This window comes from Cheilinus undulatus, linkage group 11, assembly GCF_018320785.1.
Source record: "Cheilinus undulatus linkage group 11, ASM1832078v1, whole genome shotgun sequence".
NCBI classification, from domain to species: Eukaryota; Metazoa; Chordata; class Actinopteri; order Labriformes; family Labridae; genus Cheilinus; species Cheilinus undulatus.
The window spans coordinates 17,214,803-17,234,257 of NC_054875.1; the positions used below are offsets into that span (position 1 = coordinate 17,214,803).

The 19,455-nt window shown below is 37.5% G+C and overlaps 1 protein-coding gene across 1 annotated transcript; it reads left to right on the forward strand.

Annotated features, from left to right (window-relative positions):
- Positions 1-5,090: 5,090 nt before the first annotated feature.
- actr5 (actin related protein 5) lies at positions 5,091-15,518 on the forward strand. The gene is made up of 9 exons (XM_041799730.1): positions 5,091-5,542; positions 8,691-8,929; positions 9,105-9,274; positions 9,570-9,787; positions 10,992-11,156; positions 12,588-12,692; positions 14,346-14,485; positions 14,668-14,800; positions 15,045-15,518. The coding sequence occupies exons 1-9, from the start codon at positions 5,159-5,161 to the stop codon at positions 15,372-15,374; spliced, it is 1,884 nt and encodes a 627-aa protein (XP_041655664.1). The 5' UTR covers positions 5,091-5,158; the 3' UTR covers positions 15,375-15,518.
- The last annotated feature ends 3,937 nt before the right edge of the window (positions 15,519-19,455 follow it).

A 19,455-nucleotide genomic window follows, 5' to 3' on the forward strand; every position in this document is an offset into this window, starting at 1 on the left:
AAATGGCAAAAATGGGCGGGAATTTTGGTAAAAGGGATCTAAAAGTGGAAAAATGTGGTTTAAACTACAAAATGGGTTAGCTGAGACAGAAAACAACAACAACAAACTGTGAAACTGGGTTAAAATGAGCAAATTGGCATAAAAAGTTGTTAAAAGGGGTTAATAGTTAATATTTGGCCTACATAGGCAACAAGTCAGAAAGAGGCAAGAATTAAAGAAATGGCAAAAAAAAAAAAAACAGGAAGAAAAAGTGCTGGAAAGGGTTTGAATTTGACAAAAAAAATAGTTTTAAAGGAGCAAAAATGTGTTAAAATTGGCAAAAAAAAAAAAAACTGGTGGGAAAAAATGATGAAAACATCTAAACTGGTATAAAGTGGCAAAAAAGGGTAAAATGGGGCACAAATGGTTCAAAATTGTGCAAAATTGATGAAAAGTGGCAAATGATTGTAGCAAATTTGGGTGGGAATTGCTGTTAAAAAGTAGCACAAATAATTAAATTTAGCATTGGAAATCTTTAACAGTTTGACAAACTTTCCAGCTCCTAAATGAAGGAACAGTTATTCAGGATGCTAGTACCAATGTTACTGATAAAACCCACATGTACTGATATTATCAATAAATCAGAGCTGGGGACGACCCATTCTCTGGGTCCCATCCAAATCTGTGTGTGGACTTATTTTTCACAGCTTTTTTGATTACTTTGATTTCAGCATAAATATCATCACATTGCCATGTTTTATTTTACATTTAGCTAAATTTATGCATATATTTTCATAAAAATTGGTAAAAATTACAGTTTGAAATAATTTAGAAAATATTCTTATTTTTCTTATTCTTCTTTTTTAAGGCACCTGGCGACCCCCTCTCATTGTCCCACAACCTCAAAGGGGGTCCTAACCCCCACGTTGAGAACCACTGCCCTAGCCAAACAAACTTAAATCCATACTGCAACTCCACTGGAAACAATCGCTTAATTCACCCAGGTGCCTTCGTGACCTAAATCACAACTAACAAGATGCTGATTAGAGCATGCAAGTCATGGAATTTAAGAAAAACTGACCCAAGCATCACATACATACCACCAATGTCACTTCAGCCAGCCAGACTGCCGGAGGAAACCCCTGCAATCAATCATGAGCACCTGTATGCAATCAAACAGGAGAATAGATTAAACACAATTCAACAGAGACTTTAAATCAATCGCAAATAGACAAGCCTTCAATTTGCCACAGCTGGCTCAAAGCCAGTGACAAGAGGAGACAAGAAGTAACTGCAAAAATGTTTTACATTTATTTATAATAGATTTTAAATGTCCAAATTAACAAACATGAAAAAGATTTTGAAAGAGTCCAGAGATAGACAAATAAATGTTAAGCAAGACTAATTGGGGAGCAGCATCTCTCCCTGGCTCTCCTTCTACTGTCTCCCAGCAATAAGGAAATGAGGCCTTCTCTCATGGATTGAGAACACTCAGCAAGCTCAGGGCTGCTCTATCCACCATCACTCCACCGTACCTGCTGGCACCTGAAACTCACAAAGCACGGCAAGCAAACAATGAAACAAGCAACCAGCAGCCATAGGGTCATCACAACCGTCAGGGCAATTATTAAATAACGCATGTAAAAGGTTTTTAAATTAATTATACTGGGTAACTTCAAGAAACTACAGTGTGAATACTGGCAAGCTATGAGACTGAGAGGCTACAATCACTCATGAAGCCTCATCTGCAGCTACTACTGCAGTGTCTGCCACCCCCTAACTGTAGTCAAAACGTTTAACATCTTTGAGCACCACCCACAGGCGACCCCTGTCAGTTACAAGAGGCTTTGGTGGCCTTGTCTGTGAAAGTATGCCAATAAGTTTAAAAAAGCATGTAAGAATACGGACAGTGAGACTGTAGGTGCAATGCTCAACTACATAATGTAGGCTACATGCTGCTGAGGAATGTAATTATCATGTTAACAAAACACGCACACACACATTTATGAAATACTCACTTTAATGTTACTGCGTCGCCCCCTGTGGGCGATAATTAGGTAAAATTTTTATGTTTAACAACTTTTTTTTTTTCCTTTATGTTTAACAACTAGATCAGTATTAACACCATGCAAAGAAACTTATGTGAAATTGTTAAAGAGGAAATCGTGTTACTCATGGGGTTTTTAAGCCCCTGCCTGGGTTGGGGTACCTAAAAGTGAATTGTCTGACTGAGTGAACCAAGGGTGGCGATGAAGAGACTGTAAGGAGTAAAAATGACATCCAAGTGCCATTGTTACCTCCACCAAGGAGAACTGATTAGATTTTGGGAGTGATCCGGATTACCATCTGGATCCAGGAATTTTTGAAAGGATTCTTTACTATTGGGAGATAGGGCTAATGGTAGAGATCTGCACTCTCCAAGTGCTTTTCTAGTTTTACTATTTTATTAGCCATGGGAAGTTTGATATGGAGTAGGCCTCTGGTTCAATTCCCACACAAAAAAGAAAGACCACTGTTGGTTAACTTTGCAAACAGCATCTTAACATGGTGAAATAAAATGTTTGCTTCGAAGTTTTATAAAATAATGTTTCTTTTGTTTGTTTAAACAATAGTTTCAATGAACTTAAGGGCAAGTGTTCTACAGGCACTGCTTTTAAATATGAATTTCTTGCCACTTTCCATTTCTTTTACTTTAATCAGGCAGCATTAGTATTCAGCTGTCTATTAATTTAGTGAAGGTAGTTATAATAATGGTTCTATTTTGGATATCAGTGTTGTGCTGGGAACCCTTTTTCTGTCTTGTTAAAATGTTTAATAGGTAATACCAGGCTCTTTATCAGATTTTTTCTTGTTCAGATAAATGATCATGGGAAATGTAAAGGCAGGTTTTCATCTCAGTATTCAAAGTCTTATTTACAGTTTACATCGTTTTGTATATCACTGTAATCAGGGCCTGATTTATTTCATTACTACAGCTGTAAAATTTAACTGAAGTCATTTACTTCTTTGACCAATAGGGAGCCATATCATAACCATATTCATCTAGATAATTCATGAAGTATGTATTTCCAGACCAACCGTACAAGAAATCTGACTATTGTTGAATGCTTATGTTGCACCCATGAACAGACAAGGGCTTCGTCTTCCGTTTGCAATTTTATTTTACCCAGTGCTGTATTTGTTTTAGGATTGTTTGGTCAACAAAGCCTCCGGTACTCAGAACAGCAGCAATCATGTGCACATTCTTCTCTTTTACCATGGTCGTAACTGACTACGTTCTCTCAGCACACAGGCTGATGACATCACGTGTTGCATTAAATGACCAAAGTAAAAAATACATTTTAGAATAACTATGAATGAAAGGACAAGCTACTAATTGACACGGATGAAATTATAGTGTTTATGTTTCCATGTTAAATTATTAGCTGATATTAATTCCCTCTACTTAACTGAATAAGAATACTTCTAGGTCGTAACATCTACATGAATTAAACATAAACAATTTAACAAATATTTACAAGCCTACACAATTAAATAGCACAGGAGTGCAAAGGAAGCTGAGGTAAACAATCATAAATCATGATATTATGTAGTATATAACATGATATGTAAATATCTATGTTAATTTACGTAACAGTTTTTACACAGTTTTTATCATGCCATTACAAAATATGACGCAAATTACATCAACATAATTTAGTAAAAACTAGGAAGGAAATTTTTAAATCCCAGATTTGTATCTCTAAAATTGATTTTTGACAAAAATTTTATGCCAACGACCTTACAGTGGATTTCAATGGGATCTTCGGTCCTAAAAAATGAAGCCAATGCGGAAGTGCAAAAAAATTGCTATACCGCGACTGTCCACTTGAGGCTGGCTGCAGGAACACCGAAAGTTCTGTTTGCACATATGTTAAACAGACGGTTTTGATACACAATATAAACTGGTTTACAGCCTGGTTCAAAACACCAAACGTGTCCCAATAGCTAGTGTCTTATTGTGCTCCCACTGTACGGGGGGGGATTTTTTTGTACCACGATTGTTTGGATTATATTTAGGATGAAAGCTGATTGGCATGTCTCATTTGATTGACAGATAGCTCAGCAGGCAGAGGCTCCGTTTCTGTCAACCGGAATACTAGCTAGCAAGCTGACAGGAAGTCGCGCTTAGTGGGTGGGCCATTAGGTTGACCCAAAATTAGGTTAAGACCGCGATTTCAATATGGAAGCCTCCATGGATTGGCTTCAAGAGCTGTTTGAGTCCACTTACTGTAAGCAGATGACTGAGGTTTGTCCAATTCGTCCTAGTCTATGGGAATAACGCGAAACATGGCGACTATAGACATGTAAGTACTCGACTTTTGTCGTTTTTGAAAAGAAAACAACTCACTGCTGTTCTTTGTTCTTCTTTTAATGAAGAAATATCATCAAGTTCTGATAAAACTGGCGCTTTAGCAGCATCCACGCTAATCTCTTCCTCCATAACTGCACCAGCTCTTGCTACTGCTTGTTTACGTCACGACTCTGCTGCGCCTTAAAGTACTGCCCCTTGTTGCTGATTGGTCCTGTCACTCTCTAACCGGGCCCAAACGGTTCAGATGGGAGCTTTGTAAGATGGATTCGTCAGTAAAAAACAAGGAAACGGGCGTATCCATCTGCTTTGCAAGGTTAGCATATGCTTGGACTTTAACACTTATCACGTCCCCTAAAATGTTGAAAAAGAAGGGTAAATGCACTTTAAAAAGAGTTAGGCTGCAGGACATTAGTTTTTACAGTCTAGCCTGGTAATGAATCATGTAATGATTAGTCATTGAGAAATAAGTTATGTTTCTATCCTGAATTAATAGTCAATCCAGTGTTATTTGTGCTAGTTTCATTTGAACTGAGCTGAAAGTCAAATTCTACTTTCATATTCCACTATTCTAGTTTTGAATTTTAATACCAGAAAAAATTATATTTTTCTGATATTCAAATCGTTGGGGTGTTACTATAATGACCGGTAGCAGGCAAAACCTTCCTCACTAAAGACCTGTGGAGGGCAGTAATACGCCTTGGCTGTGTCTAGTCTGCCGGAAATTCAAAATAAGAAGAAGAACCCTTCCTCACCACATCGAAGAGGAACTATAGCGCATGTGTCAGGATTCCACTCGGCAATATTTGTTTGTGACACACTTTTGAAATGGCTTCTAAAATGGATCCAGACTATCAGATATTCTCCTTTCGGGACTGTAAATCTTCTCCCGACCCGATATTTGAACTCCCGGCCCAGTGTCTGAATCCAACACCGGCACCTCTTGTAATAGATAACGGCTCTTTCCAGACTCGGGCCGGTTGGGCTTCTCCAGCAGGAGTAAATGACTGTCCACGGCTTCTTTTCAGGTCGGTGGCTGCGCGTAACAGAGGAGCCGCGCGTAGCGAGACCCAAATTGGCAACGATATCCCCAATCTGGAACCCCTTCGGTGGCTTCTGAAGAGCCCGTTTGACCGAAACGTGGTGGTCAATTTCGAGATCCAGGAGTTAATTTTCGATTATGTGTTTACACATCTGGGCATTACATCAGAGGTGAGTGGGATGTTGCATGTGGTTTGACAATATAGACACGTTTGGCTCAAAATCATTTTCAGTTTTATATTCGTTTCTACCGTAACATTATTTGAAATACTATTTTTCTGGCGCATTTAAATTCTATTTTTACCCCGCATTAGGCTAACCAGTCTACAGTAATGGATAACGTTTTACTTTATTATTTCATACAGGTATTTGGGGCTATTAGTGGCTACAGGAAATATCATGTTGTTACTCTTTAAAATATCTCTCAACTAAAAAAAAACATTTCCCCATCAAATTTGCTCAGGAAACCCTTAAGATGGCATATAAAGTAGGACGGGAAATTTAGATTTTGACAAAATGCTTAGCTTTAAAATTCTGAACGTTTGACTCAGCTGTAGCTGTTTATATCTTAACTAAATGTCACATGCACAACCATGTTCCCATCCTGAACAACTCTACTTTTGAAATTGTTTGATCAATCAAATCATCAACTATTGGACAGAATGTTAACGACTTTAAATGTGCCCTTTGATTCCAATGCACAGTGATTGGATAGCTACTTGAAAATCATGGTAAACTAAGCTACTAGTTACACTACAAAAAATCAGCTTCACTACATGATGGAAAATTTAACCCATAATGAAACTGTATTACTTTGCCAAAACCATGCTGTTATTTGCTCAATAACATTTGAATGCAGGGATACTTTAATCACTATAACTGTGTAGCGTAGTGTCAATATTAAGTGAATTATTTGCAACCTTTTCCCACCACATTATAGCCTATACAGTTATCTCAGCCGAATAACTAAACTGAAATCCTGCATTATCAACCTCTTACAGCTGGAGGTTTTAGTTGCTTTTGAAGTAAATATTTCCCTCAGCATCCTTATCTGAAAACAAGTCTTTCCTACCTTTTCCTCTGTTTTAGTATTGATAAAGATACTTGCTTGTTCTCTCACTGCCTTTAAGACTCTTAACTGTCTTTATAGATAATGTACAGGATTCTACCTTATAAAGAGTTCAAACATACATACATACATACATACATACATACCCCCCAACAGCTCACGGCAGCGCTTACATAGAGCAGCAGGTGCATCACTTGTGTGTGTTAAATATGACAAATGTGTAAAAACCACAACTAAGTGTAAACTGTGAATTTCCCCTCAGGGGATGAATAAAGTACGACTTTACTTTTACTTTACTTTACATACGTACATACATACATGGCTGAATGTAATTGCAATATTGTTTACCAACATTGCGGTTGTGATTTAATGTGCGATTATTTTTTAAGTTCCTCATTTTGTGTAAACACAAACACACAACAAGGAATAAATAATCCTTAAAATTTGTAATTGTGATTGTTTTGACTCAAATTGCAAATTTGATTTGAATTATTATAATTTAGGGAGTAATCATTTTTATGTCATTCTTGTTTTGATTAAGAAAAATATAAAAATAAAGAAAGGCATAGGCTAAGTTTTTAAAATTACACTTAAAAGTTTGCATGATGTGTAAACATAAAACTGGTATACTGACACATATTTCAGGTTAAAGCAATAATGCAATATTATTTGGGGCAGTTTTTTGTTCTCCCTTCTTCTCTCCCTGTTTTTTTACAGTCCTTTAAAGTTAGATTTATTCAAATTATTTTTCTTTTCTTTTTTAGTTTTCCATAACTTCTCTGCCTTAGTGCATAACTGGGCAGGTGGTCATAACAGATAACACAACCGAAAACATCACTGTGTCTCATCACAAAACCAAAACAAACACAAAACAAAACACAGCAAAACCTAACAACATACAAATACTGATAATGTACCTAATGTGATGTGGGATCAGATCAGCCATACAATAAAATTTTCATGTTAGCATATTACTCAAAATTAGCTTAAGTATTAGAAATATGGTTTGTTAAAAAAGAAAAGCCTTTTCAATCAGGCAGTATGTATTCTGTCACCAGCCCTCAGCTTCAAATAAACTTTTCCCATCTTTCTAAGTAACCCTTGTTATTTGTTTAATAGCTTTCTAGCATTAGGTGGTGTTTTAGGAAGCCCTTAAGTCTGTTAATGTTTAGAAATTTGACTCCAGTCGCCTTATAAATGAACATGTTACTCAATAAACGATTAAACTGATAGTATTATTATGTCCTTGTTTCTGAGACATCCCCAGCATCACAGAGATCCATCCTCAGGTAAATATATTCACATTTGAATACATTGTTGGAACCTCCCAAAATACAGATACAATGTGATGGTACCAAAAGCGGTGAACTGAAGACTCAGGTTCTTTACTGCTAAACCACCTTTGACCTGATTTTCTAATACCCCATACATTTTGTATTTTTCAGGTTGCCAAAAAGCTATTGATCATTTTGAACTGAAAATATCAAGACCACAGTTGTTGTATAATTTAAAAAAACATGGCATGGGACAGTCTAGAATATCCGCCCATTTTTTGTAGGTACTATACAGAATGTGAGCGATTACAATTTGCCCTGAAATCCACAATTATGTTTTTTTCTCTCCTCGACATATCTAAGACCTATTTTTTGTGTTTTAAAAAACACAGAACTTTTCTAGGTCTTGTCTAATAATAGTAGATCACTATGTCTCATATTATCGCAGAACAGGGAGGAGAGCGCATATACACCGTTACGCAAAGAAGAAGAGTAAAAAACAGGTCAAATTTATTTATTTATTTATTTTTTATCCTCTGACCTGGTGTAACTCAGTTTATCTGTGAAGTGTGAAAACAATGGTGCACCTGTAAATTACTTCCAGTGCCTTTTTATGCAGGACTTAAAGCATTTTTGTAAAGGATTAAATGAAACCCCTGTAGAGGTGTGAGCTCTGCTGCTGTACTTTCATGGACATTACTGCATCTGCTTGCTCTGACCTGTTTCTTGTATAATGTGCTTTTTAAATGCAGTGAAATGTTGATAATGCTATACCATGTGGAAAAATGTTGGGAAGGTTTAACAGTTTTAAAAAATGGATACTGCCCAATCCTAAAGGTGAGAATATAGTAAAAGATTAACTAATTACAGGAATTCAGAAGACTTGCTATGTTTTTGTTTATCCAGAGTCAAACAAAATACATCATGACAACCAGATATTATATATATCAACAATACCATTTCCATGCTTTTGTAGGGCAGTGTGGCACACCCCATTGTTTTAACAGAGGCACCCTGCAACCCACTGCACTGCCGGCAGATGATGTCAGAGTTGCTGTTTGAATGCTACCATGTACCTTGTGTGTCTTATGGCGTGGATGGCTTGTACAGTTTCTACTACAACAACAATAAAAGGAGCCTACAGTCACCACACACTGGCATAATTCTGTCCTCAGGATACCACTGTTCACACATCTTGCCAGTTATAAACGGCAGGTGAGGAATCAGCTTGCATCTGCTTCTATGTTATATTTGATGCATGACAGCTCATACTATTTGTCTTATGTTCATATATAGACACATTTTTTTCTGTCTGTCTTTGTTTTCCTATTTATTTAAATCATAGAGAGTTTGCTCTATGGATTAAGATTTTATTTGGTTGAAATTCTAGAATTGATGCGGTGAACTGTAAGCGTGTGAATGTGGCTGGTAGTCAGGCAGTGTCCTACCTTCAGCGCCTCCTTCAGCTTAAATACCCAGGACACCTTGCTGCTATTACACTCAGCCGAGTGGAGGAGCTTCTGCATGAACACAGTTACGTAGCTGTGGATTATCATGAAGGTATAGTATGTAATTACAAATATATAGAGTTGATTTTGAAGTTAATTTTGTAAAGTTTTCATCTCAGAGTTGTAGAGGGATAGAACAATTAAAGTTTTTAAATAGTGAAATGACAAACTTTACTTTTAGCTACATCAAAAAGCTGCACACATGCATTTATTCCTTGTTGTTAGTGAGGATGCAGCAGCAACAAAACTTTTTGTGGTAGAAAACATCTTAAAGATTCATGCAAATTGTTTATAACTTTCTTATTTACAACCCTGAATTTCCTATGATGTTTTAATGATGTCCACAGAGATGGAGAAGTGGCGCAGCCCAGAGTTTTATGAGAAAGAGGTTCACCGTATGCAGCTTCCCTTCTCCAGTAAGGTTCCAGGCAGCTGTGTGAGCATAGAGGAGAGACAAGAGAGACGAGTTCAGCAGCTCCGAAGGCTTCAGGAGATCAACGCTCGCCGTAGGGAGGAAAAACTGCAACAGGACCAAGAAAGGCTAGATAGACTCATGGCAGTCCAGGCAAGAGCCCTTTTATTAAGTTGTTGCACAGAGTTTAGGTGCTTCAAAATGCCTTTGTATTCTGATGTTTTAGCTATTTTATTATAATCAGAAAAGACAAAAAGATGCACCATTGCAAGTTTTGTGGCTGATTCCAATTTCATTTTTTTTCGAGGTCGCACCATGTTATTTTGATTTTCTTTCTTTAAAGAGGTATAATTGACACCAAAAACAAATCTTTACAAGATTTTTCTAAAAAAAGAAATTCAGTTTTAGCTTCATAATAAAACATTTACTCTTAAGTTACGGTCTACTGAAAAAAACATCCTCAAAACTGGGTTTCATGATCAGCTCTCATTCTTACTCAACCAAATCACTGTAGAAAATTCTCTGATAAATCTAACCATTTATTACCTATATTCTGATGTATTTCGGTTTAGCATTTCATGATGAAAATATCTCCTGTCAGAACAGTAAAAAAAAAAAAATGCTTTAATCATCTGTCGATGATATATTGATATAATTCTATGCATTAGGTTCAGGTAACAGATGCTTCGTATGATTACAGATAACTACATCTGTGACTGTTTCACTGGCTGTTGCTTGCAGTCTCTTGTGGCCTTCTGAATGGTATTTAATGGAGTAAACATACTTGTATCTTATTTATTATATCTAATAATAAATAATATAAACTATAAATAATATGACTTCATGTACAGCAGGTCAAACATTTTAATTACACACCAAAGTGAAGGATATATCATTTTAAGTGTCCAGCTGTTAAACAAAAAAACAATTTAAAAAAACCTAATCTAGTCCCCCAAGCCCCAGGGGAAGAGATAGGAGGAGAAATGGAAATAGCACATTCATGCTGCACACTATTTTGCATAAAAGTAACAGCCCATTTGCTTCTGAGATTGGCCCAGAATAGGTTGAAGTTGTGAGGAGTACTGGCCAGTCACAACTTGACAGGCTGAATTTCATTAGACTCCAGTCAACAGCCAGTGGATTGGTGCATTTCTGACTTTTTGATCTTTCCACAACTTATAACTATAAAATGACTTGGGCTAACCACTCTTCTAAATAATTGTTTTAGCTTCCACAATAATATTACACAATCAGTACATCTCTCACTAAATTTGTTTATCTGTTTTTGATCTTTGATTTGTCTCTAAAAGATCATTGTTGTGTGCCACACAGTGACAGGAGAGTATTATGTGTGCAGGATCTCCTTGAGGACGGATTATTGGATCATTTTCATAAGAGTCTGGTAGAGCTCAACATGGACTCGGCTGAGGAGCTACAGTCATATATCAACAAGCTGCAGCTGGCCGTGGAACAGAGCAGACAAAAACTGCTGCACTGCGATGGAGCAGAAGGAAAAACAGAGGTGGGTTTTACTCTATGAAAGCAGAATAAATATCACCAAAGAAATTCCCTTTGGGTCCAAATTTTGAGAGCCTTTTTCGGGCTGATCATTCCTTTGTTGAGCTTATTTCTGGCCTGTTTGTTACAGCTTTAGAGTAAAAGGAAATATTGGGTAGAGAGGTTAGGGATGTCATAAAGCAAAGGGTCAGGGCATCAGAGTTGAACCACGTTATTACGTTATTGAAAAATGACGCCAATGCAGAAGTGCAAAAAGGCATCACCGTTCCTTGAGTGTCTGTTTGGGGCTGGCTACAAATGCCCCAGAAGTTCCATTAATAGCTGTGTTAAAATTCACATTTTGACAGCACAAAGAAACAACAATAGCCTGGTTCACACTGTACAGGAGTAACTTTTATCAGTCTGTTTTTGTTATATTAGGCTAAGAGACATGCTGATCTGACAGACACTTATTGTAGCTGTTCGCCAGGAGGCTAAAGACCTGCTCAGCTCCTCCTCCTTGACTGTTTCTAGGTTGACCAAAATTTAATTTGAGATGGAATTTCATATACCTTACACTCTGCTGGAGATTACAATCATACAAACCCCAATTCCCCAAAAAGATGGGACATTGTTTAATGTTAAATGATTGAAAACGGAACAAAGTAATTTACCAAACCTCTGACCTACATAAATTTATTGATCCCATGACATGCAGCTCAAAGGCAAGCTATTTAATGTTCGAACTGATAAACCTTATTACTTTTTTTGATAAATATACACACATTCTTAATGTGACGCCTGCAGCATGTTCTCAAATAGTTGGGGAAATAGCCTATTTACCATTATGTTACATCATCTTTTCTTTTAACAGCCCTCTGTGCCCTGAGGACTCAGAAGCAAGCCTCAACACAAAATTCTGTGTTTTTTTTCCTCAGATCTGATTTTTTAAATGTTTGTTTGGCATTACTTTTTTATCTTGATTTGTGCATGCACAATTTGAATTTATCATCTATGAGTTACTCCTGCATTAGTTGGTGCAGTGAAGTTGATTGTAGTAGATCATCTGTTTAGCCCAGATATATTTTTTGTGTATTTCCTAAAGCTAGTTTTCTTTAAAGTATTAATGCAGAGTGAAACCACTTTATTGTTTGGCACATTAAGGTGTTTTGGATTTCAGCCTGATCCTCCTGTTAGATCGATAACAAGCAGCTTCCTCTAGAATTTGTATTTTTTACTTGAGTATGTTTTTAATGTGGGCAGTCAATTCTTATTGGATCTGGCTTATGCCGTACATCCTGCAAAAACGTAAAGGCAACCTGTAACCTTTTAGCTGAGGTGATATTATTACAACTATAAATGTGCTGCAGTGCTTTACAGGATCTGTCCTATTCTGCTGAAGCCTGTTTTCCGCAGCTGACATGAAGCCTGAGGCTGTTCTGTTTCTCTCTGTCAGGTGTCTGAGTTGGAGCAGTCAATTGACGAGGGAGACGGAGTAGCGTTGATGGATCCTGACTTCCCAGATGACACGCTTCAAGAAAAATCTGCTAATGTGGTTCAGGTAATGGCTGAAAAGCACGTACAGTCATGGACAAAAGTACTGGCACCTCTGGAATTTTCCAGAAAATACACCATTTCTCCCAGAAACTGTTGCATTTACAAATGTTTTTGGTATACACATTTATTTTATTTATGGGCATTGGAACAACACAAAAAAAGAAAAAAGCCAAAATTGACATATTTTTACTCAAAAATAGGCTTGACAAAATTATTGGCACCCTTTTAAACTGTGGGTAAATTATTTTATTTTAAGCATTTAAACTCACCTGTGGCAAGTAACAGGTGCTGACAAAATAGAAATCACACCTGAAGCCAGTTAGAATATATAAAAGTTGACTCAACCTTTGTGTTGTGTGCCTGTGTGTGTCACACCAAGCACGGAGAAGAGAAAGAAGAGCCAAGAATAGTCTGAGGACTAACGAAGCAAAATTGTGGAAAAATATAAACAATCTCAAGGTTACAAGACCATCTCCAGAGATCCTGAAATTCCTTTGTCCACTGTGCGTAATATAATCAAGAAGTTTTTAACCCATGGAACTGTGGCTAATCTCCCTGGACGTGGACGGAAGAGAAAAATGGACGAAGAATGCAACACAGGTTAGTTAGAATGGTGGATAAACATCCTCAGTCAACTTCCACACAAATTCAGGCTGTCCTGCAGACTCAGGGTGCAAAAGTGTCAGCTCGGACCATATGTCGTCATCTGAATGAGATGAAGCTTTATGGCAGGAGACTGAGGAGAACCCCACTGCTGACAAAGAGACATAAAAAAGCCAGACTGGAGTTTGCAAAAATGTACCTGAGTAGGCCTCAATCCTTCTGGGAGAACATTTTGTGGACAGATGAGACTAAGGTAGAGCTTTTTTGGAAAAGCACGTCATTCTACTGTTCACAGAAAATGGAATGGGCCCTACAAAGAAAAGAACATAGTACCGACAGTCAAACATGGTGGAGATTCAAAGATGTTTTGGGGTTATTTTGTTGCCTCTGGAACTGGGTGCCTTGACTGTGTGCAAGGAATCATGAAATCTGGAGACTATCAAAAGATTTTGGGCCGCAATGTAGGGCCTAGTGTCAGAAAGCTGGGTCTGTGTCAGAGGTCATGGGTATTCCCGCAGGACAATGACCCAGAACATATCTCAGAAAGCACCAAGAAATGCTTGGGGACAAAGCACTGGAGAGTTCTGAAGTGGCCAGCAATGAGTCCGGATCTAAATCCCATCAAACACCTATGGAGAGATCTCAAAATTGCTGTTGCAAGAAGGCACTTTTTGAGTTTTGTGTAAAATTATGTAAATTTTGGCTTTTTTTCTTCTGATTTTTTTGTGTTGTTCCAATGCACATAAATGAAATAAACATGTGTATACCAAAACATTTGTAATTGCAACAATTTCTGGGAGTAATGGTGTATTTTGTGGAAAAATTCCAGGGGTGCCAGTACTTTCGTCCATGACTGTACCTTCCCAGATAGATAATTCAGTCTGCATTAAGGCAGTTAACCACAGAGGAAACCTGTGGCATGTTTCAGAAAAGTTTCTCCTGTATTATTTTTGTAAAGACACTAGCTAATATAGCTCGGAACTTGACCAGTTGTAAAGATTCCAGTACTTGTCACAGTTTTACATTATCAGATATAACAAAATGTTGTCTCCAGCCTGCATTCAACATGGCAGAGTACCACCAGTTGTTTGTCGGTACGGAGCGTTTACGGTGTCCAGAGATCATGTTCCAGCCCTCACCGACTGGAGAGGACCAGATGGGACTGATGGAGACGCTGCAGTATGTCCTGGCAAGGTGAAATTACAATACATTACAACAGGACTAAGTAGGTACACATTTTATGTAACAAAAACTGAAAATTAGCATATTAAATGATAAGAGAAATATTCCTTTCTACAATGAGCTTCTTTTGTGTTGTAATGTTACAAACTCTGGTGAAACCATGTGTTTATAATGTATTTTGATGCCATATTCAGGTACACTACAGAGCAGCAGGAGGTGCTGGTGAGCAATGTGTTTCTGACAGGCGGAAACATGCAGTACCCAGGGATGAAGGAGAGAGTGGAGAGAGAACTGCTGGCCATGAGGCCTTTTCAATCACACTTCAAGGTAAAAGGTCCTTTTGGTGTTCTATTTAAAATTGTTTGCATCATTACACCATTCTTACCAGTTCACCATGGTGTTCTGAATATTGTCATAATTTAGATGGTAAAGATAGATCTTGAATAAATGTGTGGAGACTGGAGAGAGAATGGAGCTTAAGTAAAAATAAAATCCTAAGTGCAAACAAAAAAGGGCAGCACGATTTAGTCCCCTTAATATTTATTCAAAAGACTTGTTTACTCCTTCCCAGGTTACAATGGCGCTGCAGCCAGCTCTGGATGCCTGGTATGGGGCAAGAGACTGGGCTTTGGCACATCCGCCCAGACAAGGGGGAGAATCAGCAGAGGGATGGATCAGCAGACAGGACTATGAGGAGAAAGGAGGAGAGTACCTGAGTGAACACTGTGCCTCTAATGTCTATATTCCTATGAAACTCACCAAACCAGTGTCTGCTCGCCCTATTGAGCCTGCTGGTTACATGCTTACATCAACCGTGGCTTCACCTGCCGTCCCCACAGATATATCTGTACTAACACCCCCCAGTTCTACTGTTGCTGATGTTCCCTTGATAACCTTATAAGCTGAGAATTCAGATATTTTGAGTCTCTGCTTGTCAAAAGTTTTAAGCCTTTCAGACATTCCCTTTTCCTTGAAGTTTGTTGCATTGCTCCTTGCGTCAAAATAATTTTTGCATAAGTCGAAATTTCATAAATGGTTAATTATACCTAGAACTGCCATGTGTCATCTCTTTTGCAGCTTAATCACAAGTCATAGATCAACCTTTAACATGGATACTACAGGTAAAAAAGACATTCATGAGTGTGAAATGCCAATAAATAAGACAAATGCTTTGACTGAAAAAGAATCTGGCTGTGGGGAGGTTTCAGGACAGAGTGATTGGACCTAGAAGGATTTTGTATGTGGATCACTATCCAACAGTGGTCTAGTTCTCTTTATGTGGTTAATGAGCTGTTCTTTGTCTCAGTCAAATAACTGATCTTGATCACTATTAATGAAAATCAATAATCTCTAATAATGGGTGAATCTTACATGCTGTTTTAGGTATATTTAGATCTCTGGTGGTTCTAGAGTTAAAGCTGTGACACCACCAACTATGAAGCTTAACTTGTGTTGACAATGCTAAAAATGCTGCTCAAGGTAAATAAGACTGATCTTAATAAGGTGGAGATGGGTTATATATTTTTAAATCCCACTACAGCTCCACCTCTTTTCTATTTCTAGTCTGACTACTATTGAGACAACATTTCCAATACAGCATCCGCCATTGCTAGGCTTGTAAAGCCCTCTTCAGAAGCCAGTGGGTGATGTCACTGTGAGTATACATCCATGTTTTATACAGTCTACATGAATACATACATACAGACAGTCTGTGAGTGTTATTGTAGCTGAGACAGACACTACAGATCAGTTTGTATGTTAATAAACATACACAAATAGCTGTAGGACACAGCTATCAAACTCAAGGCCCGGGGGCCAAATCTGGTCCATGGAACGATTATATCTGGCCCACAAGATCATATTTGTTTTCTAACTGGCCCACCAGTATGAGGTCTGCAGATTTATTTCATATTTTCAGTTTTGCATCTGAAGATTACGACTCAAACATATGAATTTGACTTTTCATTTCATGCTTGACCTTTTCAACTCATTATTTGGACTTAATGTCACATTTTTATCTTTCAGATTCCCAACTTTAAATTTAAAGTCAGATTTTGACCTTTTCAACTCCTTACCTTGGCTTTTTTATCCCATATTTTGACTTTTAAAAACATGATTTTAATTATTTTTCTCATATTTTGACATTTTAAATGACTAATTTTTACTTTATATATCATATTTTGACCTTTTGCACTCCCAATTTTGAATTTTAGTCATATTTTTTTACTTGTTAAGTTATCATTTTGAATTCTATCTCATATTTTGACATTTTTAACTCCTAATTTTAGGCTTTTTAATCCCATATTTTGAACTATCAGACTCACAATTTAAAATTTGAAGTCATCTTGTGACTTTTAAACTTGTGATATCAAGATTGATCTCATTTTTTACCTTTCAAACTTATGATTTCAACTTTCTCCTCATATACTAGTGCATCTCAAAAAATTAGAATATCATGAAAAAGTTAAATATTTTTTGTCACTCTTTTCTGAAAGTGAAAAACCCATATATAGACTCATTACACACAGAGTGAAATATTTCAAGCCTTTATTGCTTGAAATTTTGATGATTATGGCTTACAGAAAACACAGAATTCAGTGTCTGAAAAAATTAGAATATTGTGAAAAAGGTCAATATTGGAAAGTCATGGTGTCACACCATAATCAGCTAATTAACTCAAAACACCTGTTAAGGTTTCCTGAGCCTTTAGATGGCCTCTCAGTCTGGATCAGTAGGCTACACAATCATGGGGAAGACTACGGACTTGACAGTTGTCCAGAAGACAGTCATTGACACCTGCCACAAGGAGGGTAAGCCACAAAAGGTCATTGCTAAAGACGCTGGTTGTTCACAGAGTGCTGTATTCAAGCATATTCATAGAAAGTTGAGTGGAAGGAAAAAGTGTGGTAGGAAAAGGTGCACCAGCATAAGGGATGACGGTAACCTTGAGAGGATTGTCAAGCAAAATCCGTTCGAGAATTTGGGGGAGCTTCACAAGGAGTGGACTGAGGCTGGAGTCAGCACATCAAGAGCCACTACGCACAGACCAATCCTAGACATGGGCTACAAAGGTGGCATTCCTCATGTCGATCCACTCCTGAACCAGAGACAACGTCAAAAGCGCCTTACCTAGGCTGTGGAGAAAAGGAACTGGACTGTTGCTCAGTGGTCCAAAGTCCTCTTTTCAGATGAAAGTAAATTTTGCATATCATTTGGAAATCAAGGTCCCAGAGTCTGGAGGAAGAGTGGAGAGGCACAGAATCCATGTTGCGTGAAGTCCAGTGTGAAGTTTCCACAGTCAGTGATGATTTGATCTGCCATGGCATCTGCTGGTGTTGGTCCACTGTGTTTTTTGAAGTCCACAGTCAACACAACCATCTACCAGGACATTTTAGAGCACTTCATGCTTCCTTCTTCTGACAAGCTTTATGGAGATGCTGATTTCATTTTCCAGCAGGACTTGGCACCTGCCCACACTGCCAAAGGTACCAAAAGCTAGTTCAGTGACCATGGTGTTACTGTGCTTGATTGGCCAGCAAATTCACCTGACCTGAACCCCATAGAGGATCTATGGGATATTGTCAAGAGGAAGATGAGAGACACCAGACCCAACAATGCAGATGACCTGAAGACCACTATCAAAGCAACCTGGGCTTCCATTACACCTGAGCTGTGCCACAGGCTGATCGCCTCCATGCCACGCCGCATTGATGCAGTAATTCATGCAAAAGGAAGCCCAACCAAGTATTGAAGGCATAGAAATGAACATACTTTTCAGAAGCCTAACATTTCTCTTTAAAATATCCTTTTTTTAATTGATCTTATGTAATATTCTATTTTTTTGAGACACTGAATTCTGGGTTTTCTTATCTGTAAGCCACAATAATCAACATTTCAAGAAATAAAGGCTTGAAATACTTCACTATGTGTGTAATGAGTCTATATAATATATGGATTTCACTTTCAGAAAAGAGTGACAAAAAATATTGACATTTTTCATGATATTCTAATTTTTTGAGATGCATTAGTATTTGCTCTATAAAAACATTTCTTTTTTCTATTTTTGATATCGTGTTCTGACCTTTTGAACTGATAAACTGGAGTTTTATCTCACATTTGAGCCTTTGAACTAACTTTTTTAATTTCCAAATGATTTATCATCAGTGCTGTTTTTTGTTTGTTTGTTTGTTTGTTTGTTTGTTTTTTCATATTTTACTACTGGTGAAAATTAGGTTGACAGTTATGGTTGAAAAGGTGTCCCTGTTAGGCCCTCAGGTTAGTCCTGAACCCAGAATCTGGCCCCTACTGTGACTGAGTTTGACACCCCTGCTGTATGAGATCAAAGGTTTCTATGGTTCCATGTCTTCATTACAGCACAGATGGGTGGTTCATCTGAATCTCTGGAACAATTCCCCCTCAAATATCTTCCAGTGGAGCCAAAACCTTAATCTTATCATATAAAGAAGCTGATAAAATGAAAGTACAATTATGGAATTCTAATTCTAGATTCTGCAGAACGCACATGTAATTTTTATGTTTGGGAATCGGCAAATCATGGTTTACCTGCGAGTTAAACAAATAGTTTGATTAGCACCCTGTCAGGATTTTTTAATCAGAAATAAAATAAGGATGGATGAGGAGCTGAAAGAAGAGGAGCATTGCAGAAAAATCTTAATTTTTTTGAATTGGAAAAATTGCAGAAAGAATTAAATCTTTTCAAAATTATAAATATTTTAAATGTGAAAAGTCATAGCATGTGAGCCTAAAAAAATCTGAAGAGAATGGTGTTTGACTGTTCAAATCAGGTAAGCAGTCGAAGAGTTGAAAGCAGTAGGTTGCCATGGTGGAGTCTGATATTTGTGGTAATAGATGACTAAGATGGTACAACAGTTATTAAAGTTGTTAATAATTTATTTCCTGTTGTTAGACTTATTCAAGTCTTTATATGGGTTATGGACCTTGAAGAGTTGTTTTTACAATAA

Excerpts from the sequence above, each read along its gene's own strand:
- actr5 (XM_041799730.1), top strand. The coding sequence starts at position 5,159 with ATGGCTTCTAAAATGGATCCAGACTATCAGATATTCTCCTTTCGGGAC. Across the intron at positions 9,788-10,991 it reads ATAGACTCATGGCAGTCCAG|GATCTCCTTGAGGACGGATT; the intron begins GCAAGAGCCCTT and ends TTATGTGTGCAG. Across the intron at positions 12,693-14,345 it reads AATCTGCTAATGTGGTTCAG|CCTGCATTCAACATGGCAGA; the intron begins GTAATGGCTGAA and ends TGTTGTCTCCAG.